Source organism: Aureobasidium namibiae (assembly GCF_000721765.1).
Source record: "Aureobasidium namibiae CBS 147.97 unplaced genomic scaffold scaffold_11, whole genome shotgun sequence".
Classification (NCBI taxonomy): Eukaryota; Fungi; Ascomycota; class Dothideomycetes; order Dothideales; family Saccotheciaceae; genus Aureobasidium; species Aureobasidium namibiae.
The window spans coordinates 195,279-218,643 of NW_013581198.1; the positions used below are offsets into that span (position 1 = coordinate 195,279).

Here is a 23,365-nt window from a genome sequence, read left to right on the forward strand (position 1 = left end):
CCACATGAGGGTTGGCGAGATTTTCGAGGCACTAACATGGGGAATCAAACAAGATACCATACTTTGATTCGACGGGTGACAGTGTAGTAGAGAAATTGATCAGATGTACATGGTACTGGACATTGTAGGCACAGTTGAGACCGATAAAAAGGCTGCGATATCACAGACAGGGTGATACTGCCTACAGCTTCGACTTGAAAAAGAAAACAAAGAAAAGAATAAAAAGGAAGCAACAAGCAAGAGAGCAGAAAAAGGTATCATTGCGAAATTGGCGAATTTCTAAATCTACAAGAAGACAGCAAACAAAGAAAGGGCTACTGAGATTTCCCATCATAAAACACCGCGACCAGAAAAACACGCTGCTGCTGCGAAACAAACCATTTCGATGAACCAAAGAAGAAAGAACACCCGCATACCCTACCCCTTTCCTTCCCTGGAACCGAGACCCAAAACGAAAAGACAGAAAGAACGGAGCGTGATGCTCCTACCCTGCAACGACTACTTCTCCCTCGTCGGAAGAGCAACAGCGCCCGAGTTGACAGTCGCAGGCGTGGGAGTCTGCTGCCCATCTTTCTCCCCGTCAACACCGGCATCCATTGTCGGCGGCGGCTTGTACATACTCGCTTCATCGAGCACCTCTTGACTCAACATGTTCGCCTGTTGTTGCAAATTCATCATTGTCTTTGGCACTTGATTCAAGTACCCTTCCAACATCTGCTTCAACACATGCGCCCTAACTGGTTTAGCCAAGTAATTGTTCATGCCGGCCTCAAGGCACTTTTCCTTGTCGCCGCGGATGGCCGAGGCAGTCATGGCGATAACGAGTACTTCGCGGACGACGGGGTCATCGTGGGCACGTATGGCGCGAGTGGCGTTGTAACCGTCCAGAACGGGCATTTGGACGTCCATGAGGACAAGGTGGAAGGGTACGCCTGTTTTGCTGGCTGCGGCGAGGGCGTCCACGGCTTGTTGGCCATCCCCGTACGCCTCGCACTTGAATCCTAGCTTCTTTACGAAGTTGACGGCGATCTTTTGATTGATTGGGTTGTCCTCAGCCGGAGGGGAAGTTAGCATGGTTCAACTTGACGGAATGGCATTGACTTACTATACAAATCCGGAGTTTGTCGCGAGGGATGTGAGCGAGACTGGTATACGACGTTTTCTTCATCTCGGCTTCGCTGGGCTTGTACATTGCTGCCATGGGATCGGCCGGCGGAGCTGCACCCAATTCGGCGCCAGGTCTGATCTTCTGGAAGGGCAAGGAGAAGGATACGGTTGTACCTACGCCGATTGTGGATTCGAGCCAAATTCTGCCGTGGAGCACCTTTTCGATGATGGCTTTACAGATCGAAAGACCGAGACCCGTGCCACCGTAACTACGCGCTGTGCTGTCGTCTGCTTGACTGAATGGCTGGAAGAGTTTCTTGCATTGTTCTTCGGTAATGCCGATACCAGTGTCTGTTACGCTGCAGGTTACTTGGACGGTATCCTCAGTTTCGTGCTCGATGAATGCCCTGATGGTGACTGTGCCCTTAGCAGTAAACTTGTATGCGTTGCTGAGTAAGTTCATAAGAATTTGGTGCAAGCGTACGGGATCACTCATGACGAGCAGACTCGACGGCATCTCGAGCTTCTCGACAGTCTGCAGCCCTCTTTCCAGATTGGTGTAAGAAAGAGCTCTGACAACTTCAGAGATAGTTTGAGTCAAAGACAGCTGCACGGAATACACAGCCATCTTATCGGCCTCGAGTTTGCTGAAATCGAGGATATCGTTGATGACAGAAAGCAAAGTGTCGGCACAAACACGGATGCTGTCGGCATAGCCTTCTTGCTCGGTGTTGAGATTGCTACCCTTGAGCAGCTCGGACATGCCAATGACTCCGTTGAGAGGAGTGCGCAACTCGTGGGAGACGTTCGCCAAGAACATGCTCTTCGCTTTCGCAGCTTCTTCTTTGAGCTTGACCATCTCCATGGCTTTGGCTTCTGCGACCTTGGCTTTTCGCTCAGCTTCGCGTGCTTGCTCGAGAGCCTGCTTCTGCACTTCAAGCATTGAAGAGTTGCTTGCCGAGACCTTCTGAACTTTCTTGAAGAGCAACGCGTTTGCGATCGAAATCGAAATTTGGTTGACAAGCAGGCGCAGAACGGTGATATTGCGCTGTGACAGCGAGTTGGGAGGTCCTTCAATGTATATTGAGCCGAGGAGAGTATCGTCGCCGTGCAGAATGGGCAAGGCAATCACAGCCTTACCTTCAGGATACTTTTGTCTCCAGGATGCAGGCATGTTTGCAAATCGCTCGTCATCGAGTACGTTGCGTAGGAAAAGCTCCTCTTTGAACCGCAGAACGTAGAAGGTGATTTGCTTTGACAGTGGATCGTCAATTTCGCTGATTGGTTGGCCGACGTTGTCTTGGTAAGAGATGTCCGGTCCTCCCACAGCAGCAACATTCCAACCGATTTCATCATCATTGACAACAAGACCACATAAAGCGGCTCCTGTACTGTCTACGATGATGTTGGTCAACTTTGCAAGCAGTTTGTCGACCCTGAGTTCCGAGGACAGCAATTGTGAGGATTCCAGGATACTGGCAAGGTCAATCATATCGAGACCGACGGCAGAGAATCCACCCTGCAGGTCATGTTGTGTTTCATGCTGATGAGGGATCGTGTTTGCACTTGGAGTCAACCATTCATGCGTTCTATCACCAGACGCTTGAGGCGTTTCGTTCTGGACCATGGAGAACGAAATGTTCTCGTTCTCGACCGTCTGTGTACCCGCATCTGCATTTCCGAAGGTTCTTGAGCCGATAAGCAAGAACTCATGCCTCTCACGACAATGTTCCGCCTTTGCTGTAGCAGATATACGGCGATACCCAGCGATTGCATCCCGAATCATCGCGCGTGCAGGACGGGTGGCTCCTCTTCGGACCATGAATTCGCCGTATAGCTCGTAGCACAAAGCTTCATCTGAGAGGAGTCCATGGACCATTGTATGGTCGATGGCGGCCTCGTAAGATAATGTGGCTACATCAGATCGATTCTCGATGTCACCGATTTCCGCGCGCAGAAGGTGCAACCAAACAGCAAAGTTCGATTCATTGATACGACTGGCCGTCTCGATCTTGGCCTTGAACTTGTAAATGTTTTTGAGAACATCTTCGCGATCCGCGCAATTTGGCTCTTCACGCAGCTTGGCAATCATTGCCATTGAGATGTAAAAGTAGCAGTAGTAAGCATGTCGTATGGACCAAACACTAGAGATAGACTCTAGAACAGAGTCGCCGAGTTCGAGGGCCTCGCGCCAGTACCCGAACCTGTACAAGATTGCAATTCTGTAGCTGTTGTAGAAGAAGAGAGGTCGGACGGCAGCAGTGGAGTGAGACTGCAAGAAGTCGACGTATTGTTGCGATTGATGGAAATCGTCATCGAAAATATGTTGGGCGTTGCGCCAGTCGGTCCTGCCCTGTAGCGCTTGGATAAACTGACGCACCGAAACAAGGAAAACACCTCCACGAAGGTCGGTGGGCCACTCCGGGAATACCTCGTTCTGGTACTGAATGTAGGCGCTCACTTCTTCGAAATTGTGAGAGCTCCACAACTTGTACGCACACATGACGCCAACGTTCAGAAGGTGAACCAGTTTATCTCCAGCGAGGACAGTTGCCTCCATGCCCCTTTCTAATGCCGGCACTTGATCAGCGATATCCGAAACAAAGTGTCCAAGGAAAAGGCTGTGCAGTGTGACTCCACGCCCAATCGTGTAAGAGTCGGTATCAAAGAGATCAAAAAGCTTCAGGGCTGTGTTTCCAAGCTCGACACCCTTTTCAATCATTTCGAAGCGGCCGATGGCAATAGATGCCAGATGAACGAAGCCCACGGCAGCCTGTGGAAAGAGGCCCTTGTCGATAAACAATCGCATCATCTTCAAGGTCAGATAGTAGAATAATAAGGAGTCGGTCCAGAATCCAGCGCTAAGAAGCTCAATCATGACAGCCGCAGTGGTAAATAGATCTCGGTCAATCGGCACATCTCTTGCTTCGAACAGCTGTCGATCCGGGACATCAACAAGATTGATAAGTTCGTTGAACTCCTTGTCACACTCCTCGTAAGTTGTGTCGTGAATCTCAGCACCGAGATCTGCCAGAGCTCGCTTCATGCCAAGGAAAGCGATGTGCGTATCTCCTTTCTGTGCATGCATTCGGCTTTGAATTATAAATGCTGGTGTCTTATCAGCAGCGGCTTTAGCATTTGACATGATTTCCTTGAGTATGATCTCGGCCTCCTCGAAAAATCCGAGATACCAGTAAGACGCGGCCGCCTTGGTCATGAGAGTCAGTGTCTCCTGGTAAGAGCCCTCGGGTGAATTATCTCTCCATGGATCATCAGGAAGTAACATCAAGCAATGCTGGAAGAAGTAGAGAGAGATTGACCTTGCTCCCTGCTCTCGAGTGGTCTCGGCTGCTTGGTAGAGCAGGTCTCTGAACGGGCCATTACCAATGCTGGACCGAGCTTGAATGGCCTCTACAGCATTGCAGATGTGTCTGGCTTGGTCGAACAAGAGCTGGGTGGGTTTAGTAGCGCTGTCGTAAGGATCATGGTACATCAGTGATGCCGAAATAATAAAGTGCATCTCCTCCTTGCGACAATCCTTGGCCAGTAGCTCAGCAGCAGCCATATATCTGTCGTGTGAGAACCTGAACTTGTCCTCATCCTCTGTGGCAACGATAATATAGGAGCTAATAGCATCTTGCAAGCCAGTCACCGGGTCCTTTTTGGGCGGTAAGTATTCGTCCTTAGACTGCTTGGAACAGTCGCAGCTCATTACACGCTTCACAAGAGTAAACGAAAACGTGTTTCCAATGAAGCTAGCCCAAGACAACACAGATTTGCAGTCATCCGAGAGATCCTCGAGCCGTTTTACGAGGTAGTTGTTCGTCGAGAATTGATCAGCATCTGGCGAAGCAAATTCGTCAAAGGTCTTGTCAAGGTCGAACTCCCATTGTGAAGACCGCCATGAGTAGTATATACAATGCTTGCGATAGCAGGAATCAAGCATCTCTCGAACGAAGAATGGATTGCCATGAGTCGCTTGCTGAATGACAGCGGCTAGGGGTAGAACGTACTCGGGTGAACGATGCAGGGTAATGGCTACGTATTGAGACGTCTCCTCTTCACTGAAAGGCTTGAGGTTGATCTTTGTAGCTTTCTCAAGTAGAGGTTGGAGTTTGGCAGGCAGAGCTTCTTCATCGCGGTAAGTAAGCACAAGCACCAAAGGTATCTTGACCTGAACAATACTCGTTAGAAGTTCGATACTCTCTTCGTCTGCGAACTGCAAATCATCAAGTGTCAAGCAAATAAATTTCTGCAGTGCTAGCAGACGCAAGACATCAAGGAAGGTGCGAACAAAACGATTTGACTTGCTTGAATTGCTGCCTCCAGCACGTAGCCAATCAGAAGCTGTGTCTCCATTGCTGCCACACTTCTCACGAGGCAGTCGTAGCGAAGCAGAGTCTGAACTCAATGAGGACTGATGAGTAGGGAATTGAGATAGCAGCCAAGGCGGAAGATCGAGGAAGCCAGAAAGGAAGCCCCAATAAGGCTTGATGTATGTGCGAATATTGTCGTGGAACGGGGTTGAAACATCTCCTTCGGAAAAGATCTGACGGAAAAGAGAGGACATGACGCGCACCACTGGCTCGAAAGGTGCCCGTTTGACCTGATCGAATTTGGCTGATGCGTAATACCCATATTTCCTTGACATGTTTTGCACGTCATGCAATAGAGAGCTCTTTCCAAGACCTGCAGCACCGCTAAGGCACAAAACTTCAGTGCGGCCAATCTGCTTGAGTCGCTGTGCGGCGCGAAGAGTTGATCCATCAGATTGACCTGCCACAGAGTTCGACACGGTGGATCTTTGACTGCTGTCAAGGTTGTACACCGAAGGTCTACTCTCCAATGATGGCTTATGCTCCAGTTCGGCACCATTGTAGGCCACGATGCTCTCTTGCGAACTTAGTTCATGCTGCAGTTTCGAATGCTCAGTTCTGTCTACCGAGACGGAGAGCTTGAGTTCATGCTCAACACCAGTACCCGAATCTGTGCTCTGGGACATGATATCGTCCAAAAGGCCGCTTTCATGACGTTCATGCCCCGTAGGCGTCGAGACCGAGGTCGAAGAGTGCGAACTCAACGTATGTAGGCTTTTCTTAGAAGTTGAGATGGCTTGGGAAACACGTAAAGCAGAATTCTCTATGACATCGAGGATCAGTTTTCGTTGCTCGTCGCGTCCGATCTGCGAGTTGGGCAAGTTGAAGAAGCAGGAAACGTCTTTAGAACCAAGTTCGAACGACTGTAGTGCGTCGACATCACCTTCGGATAGTAGTCTCTTTATCTCGAGCAGATCATATTTCAATCCAGAGCTCGATTGGTAGCGAGAGCCCATTTTCTTCTGTGTCATCCTCTGTATGACATTCGAGATGATTTGGGGCACATCAGTGCGTATGCTATCGACTGCAGGAACCCGACGAGATAGCAGGTTCTGCATAATCTCCAGAGGATTACCTCCACGATAAGCGGGCACGCCAGTCAGCATGGTCCAGAACAGAATGCCGAGCGAGTATATGTCAGTCCTTGTATCGGGTTCAGCAGGCATGCGACCAGTTTGCTCCGGGGCTATGAATTGGAGACGGGTCTCCACACCAGCTTCAGAGGTTAGCGAACTCCAACCAGCAGATGTTAGGCCGTTCTCGAAAGAGCGAGCACCAGAACCGAAGTTTATCAAGCGCACGGTTCGACTCTCTTTGCTAAAGTGGAAGGCATCGCCGCGAAGCTCTCCATGGACCAACTCTCTGCTGTGATGCAGGATCTCACAACATTCAGTGGCGCCAATAGCGAAGTCGAGGAAGAGGCCAACGGGCAGAGGTTCGGAGAGAGGGAGATGATCAGGTTCATGATGTGCGTGCGGACTGATTGGCGAGGTAGGCAGCTCGGGTTGACGTAGATTTGGACCAAACTCAACCAGCTCTTTCATGTAGTCGCCGCCACTGTCGGGGGCTCGCGCAATGAAAGCAACAAGAGTGACTTCTCCAGGCTGGCGCGCTGGGAGTCTGCGAAACTCGACAGGGTCGATGAAATGTAGACATTCCGGATCATCTTCTGCTTTCAGCCTCTTTGCCAGGCCAAACTCGCGCTCCAGACGGGTCGTGTGGCGGGAGATGCGCGCGACGACATCGTAGCCCTGTTGTGCATCGGACACGCTCCGTTCGCTCTCTTTATCTCTGTTCTTCTCTAACGTTTCGCGGTCCTTTCGGCGATCCTTGCTGGTGGATCTACTAGAGGGTTTGCTCGACTTGCGATCGATGGGTTGCGAAGCACGGCGGTATCCATGAACGTGCCAGTTATCATAGGACTGTACTCCGAGTCAGCAAGCTGGCGCGTCTCTTCAACAAAGCAATGTCATACAGAGTGGAAAGGAGCGATATTGTCAACCCAGTCATAGGCAGGAGCCTCGGTTCGTAGTCTCTCGAACAGGCGGGCGACCAGAAACTGCGTGTCCAGGTCGGCCTTGACTCTGGCCTCCATCATGTTCAAGGGGTCTGTCTTCTCTGGCCTGATTGTGGCCGTCGTAACCGTCTATGCACGCATGGAAGGAGTCAAGGATTGGAGGTCTACGAGTGGCAATGGACTAGATCAAGTCGTGACTGGCAGGAGCACTCTGTTTGACAAGCAGGACGACCGACAACCAAGTTTGACAATGCGACAAGTCGACCATCTGTCTCCACAAGGCTGTTCAAAACCGCCCTTTACGTAGCCGCCGCTTGAGCCAACTCATCCAAAGCTTATGTGCATTCCGATCTCAAGCCATTCCTGTTTGGTGCTATATAGCTGTCTGTCATATTGATTTCACCAACACTCTTCTGCTCTTCCGTGCCTCTATTTAGACAGTCGTCCGGTGCTGTTATGACTGCCCTCCATCAAGACATGAAAGACTCTAGAGCTTGAGCCAGCGCGGCAGCTTTAGAGTGATGCCGCCATAGATCGTCACTGTGCCTTGGCTGAAAGACCGTGCTTATAATGAGCTCCTCCGCGTCTTGTTTCCAAGCCAATAACTGTGCCGCTCGTTCTCGCTCTAACCTGACCCCTGGCCTGCTTCAGCTGATGCGAACCCATCTTGGGTCGCAGAGTGATTTCCTCATAGTCGGGTTCGAAAAACCGTCCCCTTTCCCTGCATATCTGCTGATCTTGGCTTGACAACTGCAAAAAAAATACGCCGAAACCCATGGAAATGACGCAACTCAAAATTATCAACGAACTTTGACACGGGAAGGACCAAAATACTCAGAAATCGAACAGACTTTGTCATTATTACTACAATCGTACAGTGTTTACTAGTATCTTGAGGATCGTGATAGAGAGGGGGAAATTCTAAAGGAACATGAACATGGCGGCACCAAGTGCTGCGACAAGAGCCAAGGAGCTCTGTGCGCCAACAACGTCCTTGCTCTTGAATGCAGATGCTCCACTCTTGCCAGTCTTGTTGGCAGAGCCAGTGGCAGAGGCGTTGGTGGCAGTCGGACTGTCGCCAAGGCCCAGGGGCAGTCCCTGGTACCCAAAGGTCAGGTTCTGGGCAATCGACTGGTTGTAGCACTGTCCGTTGGCAATGTCGAGACCGCTAAGATCATCGGGGTTCAAGAAGAACATGTACTTCTCCTGGTTGAGATCCTTGAAACCGCTGGTGTCGTAAGGGAATCTGTCACCAGAGTCTGTAGCGGTAGTGTTGCGCAGGAAGATGCACTGCACTTGATCGGGATAGGTGGTAGCCATCAGGGGGTAATCCTTCATAACATCGCTGTTTGAGGTATCGGCAACAAGGATGAACTTTCTCTCAGGGAAGGTCTCAAAGATCTTGGTCAAGAGGAACTTGCGGATGGAAAGAGTGGCAGAGACGTCGGAGAAGTTAAGAGGGCGGGTATCGAATGAACCACCGGGGTAGTGGGAGTAGGTGAAGTTCATGTAAGCTCTGGTAACTTGCTCGGGGGTAGTTGTCAGGTAGTGGAAGTGCATGTTGGGCAGGCTCTTGCTCCAGTTGGCGTAGATGTCGGGCATGTTCTCCCAGGGGACGTACTCCTTCGCGAAGGAGTTGAGCAGACCTTGAGAAGGCTCGTAGATTTTTGTCACGCGTAAAATGTCATCAATATCCGAAACGACAGTGAGTCCTGTGGTAGGTACAAGGTATGCAGTCGAGTTGCCGATAGATGCGCCCTCGACGTGTGTGTTCAAACGCTGGACCTGATCGGTCTCGTTTCCGTTCATGAGACCATTGCCGTTAATAGGGACAAAGACATCAAAGTCGCCCTCGACGGTGGTGTTGTAGGGAAGAGTGATGGTCTGGTTTCCGCCGCTAGGAGTGACGGCACCACCACCACCTGGCTCGCCCGAAGAGCCTTGCGACGCAGCAGGGTCGAGGTGAATAGGTGCAACGGCTACGTCTCCTTGCTGGATGACGAAGATGGAGGCGGTCACATTACGGGCTCTGTCAGCCTGATCCTGAGGAAGATCCTCAACCGAGGTGTCAACGAGGAAGATGTTGGCCAGGCGGTTGAGGTCGGCGGTAGAGGTGTTGGGCTGCTTGTAGACGTTTCCGTGGAATCTCACGTTCCAGCCAGACTCGGTCCAGTTGGCGTAGGGGTCAAGGTTGAGGACCTGGGTGGGCAGTGCAGAGACCTGGGCGTCGTTGAGACCGAGTGACGAGACAACAGCGTCTCCAGTAGGGAAGCCCTGGAAGAAGTTGGGAACGCCGGATGCGACCCATGAAGGAAGGTCTGAGCCAAGTCCACCGAGAACCGAACCAATGTCCGACTTGACGTCGCCAATGAGATCACGACGGAGCTGCTCAGTGCGTGACGGGGAGTTCTCGACGGGCGAGCCGGTGACCTGAGCTGCCAGAGGCTCAGCTTGGAAGACGCGACGAGGTGTTGGTGCCGGCGAAGCACTTGCGACGCTGTATAGCGATGCTTGGAGCAGGGCTCCGTAAGCCAAAGAAGAACGCATGGTTGCCGCGGACGCTAATGAAGCTTGGCCTTGCTTGTGTTCAGGGCGGACGCGTCGACGAAAAGGCTGTATGTAGGAGAAGCGACAGTAGGTTTGTAAGTATAAGCAGTCGAAAACCGTTCAGACAGACACACGACAAGAGCCAGGAGCTGAAGCGACGATCCAAAAAGGCTGGAAGTTGGCGTTTTGGCGTTGTATATCCTTATAAACAAGCCCCCTCAGCCCGCCCCGTAAGATAATCAGGGATTTGCCCCGAGCCGGATGACGTTGAGCAGATTTCGCACATCACCACCAACAAAACCTGTGCGTCCCGTGCCCGCGGAGGGAGCAGCCTGTTTGGCATCGAGAATCTTGAATTGTGGAATCTGAAACTTGGATCGAGCGGATGTCGGCTACTTTGCTACTTTCTACAGATCTAAAGACGTTGTCGTCCTTGTGCATCGTCAAGATGATGTACTCACTGTACATAATTACTCCGACCGACAAAGGAACCTTGCAGACAGATCTAGACTGCATGACACGTGCTATAGAAAGATACAACCCCTTTCACTCCTTCGTGTTCATGAAGAGCGCAAACTAGGTACGCCTTCTCACCAGAAGAACGCCTAGAACTTGCAGAGAAAAGGATGCTCTAGGCAGCATCGAGATGAGAGCCTCAGGGGGCGGCGCGCAAAGTGCCAAGCGAAAATCCTCCCGACTGTACTGCTGCCTGCAAGTAAACGCGTATACCAAAACCCGGGCATCTCTTCCGAAGAATTGAATATTCCACAACAAAACAGCATGGCACTCCCACCGGTGACGATTTTCGAGCCTGGCAAGCATGACCATCTCATACCTGCTCTTGCATTCATCCACGAAGCAGTCGTTGAAACAGACTATACTCTAGCAACATTCCAACCTCCATTTCAACACAAAGATCCCGAGACCCCTGATCCAAGAGTTCTCGAGTACTGGAAGAACAATGTTGCTAGAGCTGCTGAAGACACCAAAGTCATTTTGATGCAGATGGCAGTTTCCGAGAGTGGTCAAGAGGAACTGGCAGGTTATGTCGTTCTCGCGAGCCAGGCTGCTGAGACTGGACCGTTCAGAGGCAGTGTGGAGAAGCTTCTGGTCAGTCCACGGTACAGGAGAAGAGGCATAGCAAGACGTCTCATGTCCAAGCTGGAGGAGGTGGCACGAGTGAGAGGAACTACGTTGCTAGTAAGAAACTGATGAGTGCTTTTCGATGGTCTAGCTAAAACTGACTACGCACAAGACTCTCGATACCGAGGCTGGCAGTCCTGCAAAGGGCATCTACCCTCGACTTGGATACACTCGGCTCGGCGAAATCCCGAGATATGGTGTGTCTCCCAAGGATGGGAGATTGGTTGATGAGGTCTTCTTTTACAAGGACCTCAGATCGACGTGATGTTTGGTCGATATTTAAGGGGTCGGAGAATCCGGATGCTGAAAGGCGGAGATATGGTCATCCAAAGATAAATGTACAAAGGGTTCTCTCGGAGAAAAGGAGCGAATCATTACGACTTGGTGATGGTGACCTTGCCATCGCCTTCCACTGTTGCATAGCTCAGCTTAGTCGGTGCAACTGGTGCTGAAGGAGACGAGTCGGTGCTGGCAGGTGTGGCAGGTTTGCCAGCCTGGAGCACGCCTGCGGGGGTGTCTGCGGCCTCATTGACATCGCGAGCAGTAAAAGCATCGGACAGCTTTGCGCCTCTGGATTGCACAAGGATGTTGGCAGGTCCCTGGAAGCGAAGGAACATTCTGTCTCCCCATATTGAGCGACGGGCCCAGGTGCGAATGGTGAACAAAGTGTTGGCGACGGTGCGCCAGACAGTCGATTGACGGACGACCTTGAAGAACCTGGTGTCGGGCAGGTAGGAGAAGGCGTTGGGGATCTGCAGGCGCAAGTTGGAAGACTTGAAGCGGTAGGGCTGAGGAGCGTGTTGCATGATACTATAAGCAATGACATTGCTGGGGTGGACAATGTACTCCTCGCCAGACTTGAGGGCAAGCTGGTAGACCTGGCCCTTGCCCGACAAGCATAGAAGTCCACGGCCAGTAACGCGAGAACTTCCCCAGTGGGCGAGACTCAAGGAAGTGTTGATCTGAGGCTTGATGGAAAGGGTGTGACCGGTCCAGGCAAGAAGAGCGTTCCTCTGAGCGATCATCCAGTCGAGGCGACCATCAAGGTGAATAACAGAGAAGGTGGTGAGAGGAGACTTGGACGAGATCAAGGCTGTGTAGGGAGCGGTCGAGGTGACTTTTTGGTAGAGGAAAGGAATGCCAAATGCGGCACGGCGGAAGGGTTCGAGGACGGAGAGCGAGGACACGGTCTAAGATTGATCATGAGTATTGGTGGACAGGCTGAAGTAGGGCAAGGGTGCTCACGCTCTCAGCATTGCCGTGGAAGCCAAGCAGCGAGCCCTTGCGGGTATAAAGGTTCTGCGAAGCCGAGATGGAGGCCGAGAGAAGAGAAAAAGGGCTGCCCAAGACCTCGAATTGGGCATCTGCATGATTGTGTCAGAAAAGCGAGAGGCAGGTATGCGCAACGAAGAGTAGGATACCAGGAGCAGTGCTGTCTGCGGCAGCAGAGGCGACGGTGGGATTGGTCGACGACGGGGTGGCCGCAATCTGGACGAAGCGTCGCGGCGGCAGGCCCAAGGCACGGTATGGGCGACTGCGACCGAGCAGTTGTTGCGCACGGTAGCGCATTGCAGAGGACATTGCGCGACGGGCGATGATGAAAAGTACTAGAACTGCCTACCTATAAGCTCTCTACACTCTCACGCAGCTGCCAGTCCGGCGACGCGCGCGTGCGCTGTTCCCGAAGCCGAGCAGCAAAGTGACGTGCTTCCCGTCCTCGGAGAGTCATGAAGCCTCCGTGCCAAAATGCTTCCATCCCACCTTCTTCGTCTCTAGCAATCCATTGTCCTTCTTGTTCGTCGCCAGGGCACTCTGTCTGCCTGTGTTTGCTTCGTCTCGGCGACCAGCCCTGTTTGTCTTGCCGACCTGTATCCTGCTTGCATCACTCCTTCTCCATACGAGAAGCTGGCCATCATGGTGTTTTGAGCTCTCGAGCATAGAATCCTTACCCAACTTATCCTCGCATATCGCCCTACATCATGTCCGCCACCTATGCCCCGAGGGGCCTCTATTCCTGCCATAGACTGGCCCGTCCTTCTCTCGCCTTCTCCCGTATCTCGACCTGCCAACAAAGTATCCGTCCCACCGTTCGCGTCTTCACTACCTCACCATGGCGCTGCAAGGACGATACTCGCCTGAAACCTGTCACGCCAGAGACCAAGGTTGCAGCTGCAGAGCCTACCAAGACTCCCGCTGTGAAGAAAGAGATGGCTGTCGATCCCCTCCTAGCAGAACAAACCGTTTCCAACAAGGAACAGCGCAAGGCCGATTGGGCCATCATCAAAGACATGGCCCACTATCTATGGCCCAAAGATGATTTCGGTACTCGTTTTAGAGTCGGTCTGTCTGTTGCTCTCCTTGTAGGCGCAAAGGTAATTGATCATCTTCCTCATGTCGTGGGCTGTCGCGTTAATGGCATCCAAGGTTCTGAACGTTCAAGTTCCCTTCTATTTCAAGTCCATTGTAGATTCTATGAACATAGATTTTGCTGCTGTTGGTGGCACCGCTGTCACCGTTGCCGGTGCTACTATTTTCGCATGTAAGACCGTGCCCCTCCCTTGTTGTTTCTTCTCCTAATCCTCCCTCAGACGGTGCCACAAGGATAGGTGCTGCTGTATTTCAGGAGATCCGTAACGCCGTCTTCGCAAGTGTTGCACAAAAGGCTATTCGCCGTGTCGCTGCCACTGTATTCGACCATCTGCTAAAGCTGGATCTGAACTTCCATCTATCGAGACAGACTGGTGGTCTGACAAGAGCTATCGATCGAGGAACAAAAGGTATTAGTTTCCTTTTGCAGTCCATGGTCTTCCATATCATCCCTACAGCCCTCGAAATCTCGTTGGTCTGCGGTATCCTTGTAAGCTTGTTCTCTGGTTCCATTGGCGTGCACCTCTCACATTCTTCAGACATGGCAATATGGCTTCAAGTTCGCTCTCATCACAGCCGCGACCATGGTCGGATACTCCGCATTCACCATCCTCACGACATCATGGAGGACCAAATTCCGCAAGGCTGCCAACGCCGCTGACAACAAGGGTGCCACCGTTGCAGTGGACTCCCTGATCAACTACGAGACTGTCAAGGTTGGTCCATTTTAGTACTCGTTCGAGACCCTATCTGACCCTCTCTAGTACTTCAACAACGAGCGCTATGAAGTGGGCCGATATGACGCCGCTCTCAAGAACTACCAGGATGCGTCTATCAAAGTCGCCACGTCGCTGGCCTTCCTTAACAGCGGACAAAACTTGATCTTCTCTAGCGCCCTGACTGCCATGATGTACTACGGCGCTGATGGTGTCGCAACTGGTCAATTGACTGTCGGTGATCTTGTCATGATCAACCAGCTGGTCTTCCAGCTTTCGGTGCCTCTCAACTTCCTCGGCTCCGTTTATCGTGAACTCAGACAGAGTCTACTTGACATGGAGACATTGTTCAATCTTCAGAAGGTCAACGTGGCCATCAAGGAGCCCGAAAACGCCAAGCCTCTACAGCTAGCAGGTGGCGGTATCAAATTCGAGAACGTCTCGTTTGGTTACCGCCCTGACAGACCAATTTTGCGCAACCTCAACCTTGAGATTCCTGCTGGCAAGAAGATTGCCATCGTCGGCCCCAGTGGATGTGGTAAATCTACCATCCTTCGTCTACTGTTCCGCTCCTACGATGTTCAAGGCGGCAGAATCTTGATTGACGGACAGGATATCCGCGACGTCCAAATCGAGAGTCTTCGCAAGGCCATTGGCGTTGTCCCTCAGGACACACCCCTGTTCAACGACACCATTGAGCACAACCTCAAGTACGGTGATCTTGAGGCTTCTCCCGAGAAGGTCGAAGCGGCTGCCAAGCGTGCAAAGGTTCACGACATTATCCAAAAGTTCCCCGACAAGTACGCCACGATGGTTGGCGAGCGTGGTATGATGATCTCTGGAGGCGAGAAGCAACGTTTGGCTATTGCACGTCTGCTTTTGAAAGATCCACCATTCCTCTTCTTCGATGAAGCAACCTCGGCCCTCGACACACATACAGAGCAAGCACTTCTGGGAAATATCAACAGCATTCTTAAGGAGAAAGCACGAACCAGTATCTTTGTCGCTCACAGACTTCGCACTATCTACGATTCGGATATCATCATCGTCTTGAAGGATGGTGTCGTAGCGGAGCAAGGTACACACGAACGTCTTGTTGATAGTGGAGGTGTATACTCTGAGTTATGGAGTGCACAGGAGATGCTTTTCATTGACGAAGAGCAAGAGAAGTCTGAAGAGAAGAAGAAGCAGGACAAGAAGAAGCTGTAGATCTACTCATGAGGACCTACGATGCTACGTCCATGTACATATTGTAAACTAGATGCCTGAAAATGCCACATCAATGTGATCTTCAAGATTGCCTAGTTTTCGATCGGGCGAAATCCTTCGACTCCAAGCATGCTAAAGTTTGTCACCACGATGCGCTTGCCCACCCCTGGAAATGTGACAAACTTCATCCACCGAATGATGCTTGGCGAGCGAAGCGCATGACCATCGCCTTGCCGCCATGTCCATCCGAGGATCAATATGAAGGAAATGCTCTTCCTTCGTCCTTGCCTAATGACACGATGCTCCGGTCATGGAAGCCAACCCTCCATCTTATGGACAAGCCACCACAGTGAACGCGTGGGATCTCGTGGCCGATTATATCCCTTCCTCTGACCTCTGCTCTGCCGCCCTGGTCTGCCAGCAATGGCACGCAACATTCGCTCCCCATCTTTGGGGCAACCCTGCCTCTCATTTTGGCGATGAAAATGACAGGGTATATGGTGAGTAGCTTGAAAACACCCGAGAGTTTGAGATAACTCGCGATATCGTTTCGGCATGTATTGATGGACTGACATGTGTCCATACAGTCGCTCTGACTCGATTCATCCGTACACTTCCTTGGGCTAGACGTAGCGTTCGATCCTTGACACATACGCTCCATCTTCCTCCAGCGCATGCTGAAATCTACAACGGCCCACATGCAGACTGGCTGAGGGAGGTGCTTGAAGGTCTTCCAAATCTGCAATCGTTGATTGTTCGCGGTTTGCCTTTCTTCGATCATGCAGCTCTTAACGCTCTCCGGTATACTCGACTGTCCGGTAACAGAAACCAACTGGGCCCTGCTCAGACTCCGTTCGGCTTACGATTGCTGGACGCGTCTCGTTGTAGCAACGTGACTGCGACAGGTCTGCAGCAAGCCCTCAGACGCTTCGACTCTTTACTCTATCTCGACCTTTCTTGGACTTATCCTGCCAAAAGTCCTGAAGTCCTTCGAAGCCTTAGCCAGTTTCGGGGTCTACAGGTTCTAAAGCTCCGAGGTATCTCGCTTAAAGACGACGATGTGCTCATACTGGCAAACGCGATCAAAACCCGAGTCCGGAGCTTGGATCTTCGGGACAATCAATTGACTGATCGGAGTGTGCGTGTCTTACTCGATCAGTGCTTTACTCCACCCCCACGAAGGGACAACAATGGTCGAGTCATGTCTCCGTCGTTACTGCCCTATCTAGGTGCTGAGATGCTAGCCATTTATCGAGGAGTCAACTTCGAAGCCTTCCTGAGGAATGAATTTACAGGCAAATTCGTCGGTCGTTTGGCTATCGAGGAAGCTCCGGAGAGTGGCACCACCCATCTCTACCTCTCGGACAATCAGCTTACTGTTGAAGGGCTCTCTGGACTAATTAGATCAGGGAGGTTGCACGTACTCGATGTCGGGAGTCTTTTGCCTGCGATGGCTTCACAAGATGGCTCATTCAAAATGGACTTTCCCAGTCTAGCCAAGCTGGCTCCAGTCTTAGCTGAGTCGGCAAGCCACAGTCTAACACATCTGAGGATCGACCACAGTCTGGTGACTGGAGAGTCGCCAACGATGCAAGAAATTGCGAAAGAGCCGATACCTGGATATTGCGAGCTTGCAGACACCTCTGACTACCCAACTGGAGTTGCTGAGCTGGACCACGATACAGGAGTCTGTGAGATGATGGGTGACACCTCTTTTCCGATTGAGATCTCTGGTGACGCTATTCACGGTGCGGCGGTACCTATAGACGTCGAGAAGCCCACAAAACACACACAGCAAGCACGAAGAAGGAGCCAAGAGCTTCCGATACCTACCCGAATAGAAGGAGCAAATGAAGATGGTCTACATGTGACCCTGCTTGAGGAAGAAAACAATGTGTCAAGGACTCTGACACCAAACTCAAGCCTTGCTACCCGCGGTCTTGGTCGTAGCTACTCGTCTGTTGTCAAAGAACGCAAGAGTCGATTACAGTCATGCCTGATACAGGGCAAGGGCTTCCAACCGGGTCTCCTGCCTCATCTGACCACCTTAGTCCTGACTGAAGTCCCGCCGTCCTCACCAACCCTAGACACGCCGAACAAACTGATCTCATTCGTACAGACCTGCGCCGAAGAGACAACTCTAGCAAAACTACAAGCACAACTAGACTGGACGCTTCCACCCGGCCGCAGAACAAGTTCCTCGTACCAGAAGGAGCTCGTACGCAGATCATTTGCTCTCGAGCAGCTCATCCTCGAAGTCGCACCCTGCAGTCTCGCTGAGAAAAAGGCAGAAGCAGCAAGCGCATGGAGACACCGTGGCACAAAATCCGTAACTCAAGATCAAGACAGTGAGGCCTTGTGGGCAGCCTCTCAAACCGACTTTTCCTTTTTCGGCGAGGGCGAGACAAACAGTCTAGATACATATCTCGAATCACATGTACCACTCAAAATCATGTCTGGCATGGAGGTTTATGTCGGCCATGGTCCATCTACATCATCCAACCATCCACCCAAGAATCACATCAACGAAACATCGTCGGCGCCCCAAGTCGATGTCATAGCTGAACTCTCCAAGTTTCGAAAGGCGACTAAGTCTGCATATCAACAACGACAACAACAGGGAGAGAAAGAAGTCGACGTGCCGGGCTATTGGGATGGCAATATCAAAGTTGTCAGAGGGGTCAAAAATACGGATCCTAGGTCTGAGGACGATGAGGTGTGGGCTGATTACTACGGGAACCGGTTTTCGAATGGTTATCTGTATCGTTGATGTTTTGCGTCATGTTGTTTTTTTCGGAAGCGAGTTGGGTTGGATTTTTCTTTGTAGTTCTCTACGCCATCTTTCCACCCAGCATTTCTGCTCGGGCTTGCTGCGTGCAGAATGCCAGTGTCGTTGTCCAAAGGTGAATCGTTTCTTTGGACGATCTCATGTGTTGAATCAACATTGAATCATACCTCTCGTGAACAAAGTATACCGTGCTGCTTCCCTTGTTGTACAGTGTGTACAACCAGACTGAGACGTCTTCTTGCATTCTTGTGTAGAGCGGGATCTATTATTCATCGGGTTTACAATAAAGACACATTTCGAGAGTGGTGGAGAATGCATGTCTATCACGTCGAACAATGGACAGATTGGAAGTATTTGGGTTTGTGTAAAGGTCGTAGGTCTGGTTGCCAAAGGACACATGTACAATGACGATCATAAAATTTAACAATGAGCAGCCCCTCCGAGAGCCACGAGGATCAAGAGGTTCTGCTGTCCTGCAATCGAGAGAAGGAAGAAACGAAGGGGGAAAAAAAGGCCAGCTCCGAGAATCGTGTGAGAAGAAGAAAATAAAGGAGAGACAAGAAAGGAAAAAAAGAAACAATGCTCGTGATGCATGGAAAGAAGAAAAGGGTCCAGAAAAACGTGCAACGCATGCATGGCAAGCATCAAAGAAAAGCAAGACGAAAAACTCCAATTGCACTTTTGAGAGGAAGCACAAACACCCAAAACCCGAAGGGCGATACCATGGACAAGTCAGAGCACCAACATAAAATCATCCTGTAGCAAAAGAAAAGAGTCGGACAAGCGAAAAAGAGACGGCTCATCGCACACTCCTACTCATCAACTCCTTGACCTTGACCGCAGTGCCACGCTTCGAGGACGACGACACGGTACTGTGTTGCCATGACCCAGTGCTGCCTGTAGGGCTACCAGGCGATGATTCAGCAAAGATGTATTCGCCGTCGACGTAGCGGGCGCCGGTTGTGAAGGTTGTGCGTTTGTCTCTGCGGGCGTAGCGTTGTTCGAGACGGTAGAGTTCGACTTTTGCGCGGATGGTATCCATGAAGCCCATGTTTGCTGTTGTGTGAGGGAGTGTGTTTCTCTTGTTGTGGGGTTTGTAGCGAGAGTTGGTGGTGGGTTGGTAGGGTTGTCGATGCGGTGGTCGATGTAGTTGACTTGGACGGAATATGTCTTGTTGGGTTTGGGCCTGGGGTTTTGATGTCGAGTTGTTGTTTAAGGCAAGATGTTGTCGTAAAGAGGATCAAGCAGGGCACATGTGCAAGGTTGCTATGACAAGGCCAATGGTGAAACGAGTGACGGGCAATGCAGCAAAAGATCCAGGGACCGTAGAGTGGTCTGTTTCAGATTGGTCGGACGTAAAAGAGAGTTAGATGCGAACTGTATGCAGGAAAAGAGAGATTTGGGAAAGACAGAAAGAAGGCACGAGGAAGGGGAAAGAGCAAAGAGGACATGGCATAAAGGGTTCAACCTTTGATCGTCGCTGGTCCAGATAGGGCTATGGTCCGTCTCCACCCGCTTGGGCCTTTTGATGCGCAGAGCGAGCTTTGCTTCTCGCCAACGAGTCAGCCGAAGTCAGCTCAAACGAGGGGTTTCACCCGGCCACGTGTGGGGCATGTGTCCTTCTGCCGTCCTTCTTTTTTGTTCCGACATGTTTGACATGTCATTCTGCGTCGTTTAACAGCAGAGTTCTAGATCCCTAGATTTCTCTCGCATCCTTTAGACCTTACTCTGGCTGCAATTGCTGCATCCTTGAGCAAAACCTCGGTCAGAGTCTTGGCAAGCCACCAGGAGAGAGCACTTTGTTACCAACGTTTCAACGGCGCGTGAAACATCCGGCATCGTTATCAGTTATCGCCTACTGCCGACATATCTGCCATTCGAGTGCTTTTTTATGACACTGCAATGTTTAGAAATGTATTGATTGTAATGTCTGTCGATTACCTTGCTCATGGAAGCCCAACCCGCACATGCCTTTGAACTTCTACCTCTACGCCGAATGCATCAAGGAAAATCTTTCGAATCCTTCTTCCCACTCTCTATGCGCCGCGAGGCTCGGGAACACTTCCCTCTACTACAGCAACTGGTCCAACATTGGGTGCATCAACAGAGCCGTTGAGCATAGCAACGGCCGAGATGACATCCGATGGCTCAAGCAAGTGCCAGCTGGCAAGAGTCTGCTTTGAGCTTGCGCCCACCGTGACTGAGAAGACGTGCTCCTTGGGCAGTCTCGAGTTGCTGAGAGATCTGAACATATCTGCAAAAGTTGATGTTAGCTTTCATGTTATACTCCGGACGATGTAAGTTATTCATACCTTCATCAGTAAAGTCATCTCCCAGACACAGGACAAACTCAGGTGCCTGGCCCTTCTCGTGACCGTACGCTTCGACCAGACGCTTGGCGATTTCACCCTTGTTGACGAACTTGGGGCGGACCTCTAAGTTAGCCTTGCCTGGCATGACCTCGACATCAAACTCCTTAGCGACAGTATTCTCCAACAGCTTACGGCATTCATTAGCCTGGTGCACGCCCCAGTCTGGGTCTGCACGACGGTAATGCCAGGTCAGAGCAATCTTCTTGCGTTCGATGAAACTGCCTTGAGTGCGCTCGGTGTAGTGCTGGAAGGTGTCGATGACCTTTTGTTGCCAAGACATATCCTCCTTCTCGGTCAAGTTCTCCCAGTGCTCGCTCTTGGGCTTACGTAGGAAACTACCGTGCTCGGCACTGAGACCGAGTTCCGAGATGTGACCCATCCACTCGTCCAGGAAAGCCTGATCACGGCCACTGATGATCCAGACAGCGTTGCGAGGATCGGAGGCCAGCGTCTTGAGAGTACGAATGACACGATCGGAGGGAATAGCTGCTTGAGGATCCTTTACAATCGGGGTCAAGGTACCATCGTAGTCAAACATGAACAAGCGCTTCTCCGACTGGCGGTACTGAGTGAGGAGCTTGGTCTTATCCAAGGCAGGCGTGGCAATTGCTTGGTTGAACGAGGTGAGGTTGGTAAGCAAACGCTTGACGTAGTTATTTGTCCATGTCTGCACAGTGTTGGTTGTGACGCTTCTGTACAACTTCTTGTGCATTTGGTATTTTTGCCTGGGGTCCATGACCAAGGCTTGGTGAATCTCGTCTGCGGTGCCTCCCAGATCCCAGGGGTTGATGTGGGTGGCATTGCCCAAGCTGCCAGCGGTTCCAGAGAACTCGGAGATGATCAGGGGTCCGTGGTTGTCCTTTTGGCAGATGACATATTCGAGAGCAGTAGTGTTCATACCATCACGGACACTCGTGATCAGTCCAACATCGGCGATGCGGAGGAGCGCAAAGTACTCTTCTCTCGACAGGTATTGAGGATAATGCTGAACGGGGGTGAAGCTCAAAGATCCGTAAGTGCCGTTGATTCTTGCAACCAAGTCGGAGATCTTGTTGGCGGTCCTATCCGTACCTTCTTCCTTGTCTTCGACACTTGTGGGACTAGTCACCTGGATCAGGACAACCTTATCGTGCCACTCGGGGTGGCGCTCCAAGAAGATCTCGTAGGCTTGCAATTTCTGAGCAACACCACGAACAGAGTCCAGACGATCACGACCAACAATGATCTTCTTACCGGCATACAACTCTCTAATGCCGGCAATCTTCTCGTCGACCGCAGCATCATTGAATGCCATTTCGTGAGTCTTGGCTGCGTTGATACCAATTGGAAGCACTTCAACAGCAACGTGGGCTCCGTAGGCGTCGACTCCATTTGCTGAAGAATCGAACCCAAGGACTCTTGTACAGCAGGAAGAAAAGTGACGAGAGTAGCTGAAGGCTTGGAAGCCGACCATATTGGCTCCAAGAACACCCTCGAGAATATCCTTTCTTCTGCTCAAGCAGCGGTAGAACTCGCTACTTGGGAATGGCACGTGAAGGTAGAAACCGATATAGATGTTAGGTATACGTTGGCGGAGAAGGCCTGGGAGCAAAAGCAAGTGGTAGTCGTGGATCAGTACAATGTCTCCGGGCTTGTATGTCGAGAGGATGGTGTCAGCGAAAGCCTTGTTCAAGCGGAAGTAATCGGCCCAGGCTTTACGAATGGAGCGACCATCAGTGGGCTCGTTCTGCTTGTAGTGGAACAGAGTGTAGAGCTCGTGCTCCGCATAACGGCGCCATCTGGCTTGGTCCTTCATGACAGCAACATCGCCATCCATCTCATCGGCCAGCCATACAGGGATGGTTCTGCCTTGCGGATCACGGTCGAGGATTCTCTCCAGTTTCTGGCGATCGTCCTTGCTAATCCGCATACCTTCGGTTGAGCCAGGTTCGGGTGCAGGAACATTCGAATCCACAGGAATGGGCGCGGAGGCCTTGTTGAGAGGTGCTACGTTCATCGAGGACACGTTGTTTTCGTCCATGAAAACGCCATTGCGAGTCTTTGGCTGAATTTCTCCAGTCCAGCCCACAAGGGTGTGGTTCCAGGGAGAATCGTGCGATGACAGATGAGCAAACGAGTCGAACAGTGCAGATGTGCCTCTGCGACTCTGGAGGTCCCAATCCGATCCTGAAGCATAGCCGATCTTGTGAGGTACAGTAAAGAAGGCGCTGATGACTTGGCCGCTGAGGTTCAAGCTCGGGTGAGCGGCCTTGGGGTCGGCATCAGCTTGGTCAGTGGTTTGCTGATGTCCCTTCAGACTTAGGCGACGAAGCACGTCTTCTCCAGCACCATCGTTCTGATCTTCAGTCAAGTCAGTTCAGTCCCAATCAGACACTAATCACGTTCTCAATACCTTCAGGGGTGTCGACCTCAGGCGAAGAGATCTTATGGTGTTGAAAGAAAGAGGTGCGGCCAGTAACATCCACAGCCGGGGTGACAGGAATCTCGGTGTTCTTGGGATCAAAGACAGGGTTGATCGAGCCAAGTCGAGGGTTTGGAGGACGGTTAGCCATTACTTCCTGATGGCAGGAGGTTGATAATGACTGGACAGTTGGTCAGCATGCCTCATCGTGACTTTCGCATGGTGAATGTTGAGCATGCGTGTTGCTTCTGACAGTGCTGCACCGAGTGATCGTGGGGGTATTCAGCTTGTTGTAGCTGTGTAAAGGCTTCAAGAAACCAGG

General features: G+C 51.3%; 8 protein-coding genes across 8 annotated transcripts; 3 read left to right on the plus strand and 5 right to left on the minus strand.

The window, feature by feature from the left end:
• Positions 1–498: 498 nt before the first annotated feature.
• On the minus strand, positions 499–7,581 carry M436DRAFT_49807 (uncharacterized protein; the record flags this gene model as incomplete). The annotated part of the gene is made up of 3 exons (XM_013570810.1): positions 499–1,050; positions 1,088–7,405; positions 7,459–7,581. 3 exons carry the CDS (start codon positions 7,579–7,581, stop codon positions 499–501), a joined length of 6,993 nt encoding a protein of 2,330 aa, XP_013426264.1.
• An 840-nt stretch (positions 7,582–8,421) lies between these two features.
• Positions 8,422–10,047, minus strand: M436DRAFT_73720 (uncharacterized protein; the record flags this gene model as incomplete). Its single annotated transcript, XM_013570931.1, has 1 exon — positions 8,422–10,047. The coding sequence occupies one exon, from the start codon at positions 10,045–10,047 to the stop codon at positions 8,422–8,424; it is 1,626 nt and encodes a 541-aa protein (XP_013426385.1).
• A 780-nt stretch (positions 10,048–10,827) lies between these two features.
• On the plus strand, positions 10,828–11,455 carry M436DRAFT_73721 (acyl-CoA N-acyltransferase; the record flags this gene model as incomplete). The annotated part of the gene is made up of 2 exons (XM_013570932.1): positions 10,828–11,247; positions 11,303–11,455. The coding sequence occupies 2 exons, from the start codon at positions 10,828–10,830 to the stop codon at positions 11,453–11,455; spliced, it is 573 nt and encodes a 190-aa protein (XP_013426386.1).
• Positions 11,456–11,564: 109 nt separating this feature from the next.
• M436DRAFT_49397 (uncharacterized protein) lies at positions 11,565–12,759 on the minus strand (the record flags this gene model as incomplete). The annotated part of the gene is made up of 3 exons (XM_013570729.1): positions 11,565–12,380; positions 12,436–12,554; positions 12,612–12,759. 3 exons carry the CDS (start codon positions 12,757–12,759, stop codon positions 11,565–11,567), a joined length of 1,083 nt encoding a protein of 360 aa, XP_013426183.1.
• A 410-nt stretch (positions 12,760–13,169) lies between these two features.
• On the plus strand, positions 13,170–15,482 carry M436DRAFT_49785 (P-loop containing nucleoside triphosphate hydrolase protein; the record flags this gene model as incomplete). The annotated part of the gene is made up of 5 exons (XM_013570807.1): positions 13,170–13,562; positions 13,615–13,729; positions 13,779–14,047; positions 14,097–14,273; positions 14,322–15,482. The coding sequence occupies 5 exons, from the start codon at positions 13,170–13,172 to the stop codon at positions 15,480–15,482; spliced, it is 2,115 nt and encodes a 704-aa protein (XP_013426261.1).
• Positions 15,483–15,792: 310 nt separating this feature from the next.
• On the plus strand, positions 15,793–18,252 carry M436DRAFT_64788 (uncharacterized protein; the record flags this gene model as incomplete). Its single annotated transcript, XM_013570861.1, has 2 exons — positions 15,793–15,982; positions 16,070–18,252. The coding sequence occupies 2 exons, from the start codon at positions 15,793–15,795 to the stop codon at positions 18,250–18,252; spliced, it is 2,373 nt and encodes a 790-aa protein (XP_013426315.1).
• Positions 18,253–19,069: 817 nt separating this feature from the next.
• On the minus strand, positions 19,070–19,321 carry M436DRAFT_49955 (uncharacterized protein; the record flags this gene model as incomplete). The annotated part of the gene is made up of 1 exon (XM_013570845.1): positions 19,070–19,321. The coding sequence occupies one exon, from the start codon at positions 19,319–19,321 to the stop codon at positions 19,070–19,072; it is 252 nt and encodes an 83-aa protein (XP_013426299.1).
• Positions 19,322–20,306: 985 nt separating this feature from the next.
• M436DRAFT_64789 (uncharacterized protein) lies at positions 20,307–23,194 on the minus strand (the record flags this gene model as incomplete). The annotated part of the gene is made up of 3 exons (XM_013570862.1): positions 20,307–20,524; positions 20,583–22,982; positions 23,035–23,194. 3 exons carry the CDS (start codon positions 23,192–23,194, stop codon positions 20,307–20,309), a joined length of 2,778 nt encoding a protein of 925 aa, XP_013426316.1.
• Between the last annotated feature and the right edge of the window lie 171 nt (positions 23,195–23,365).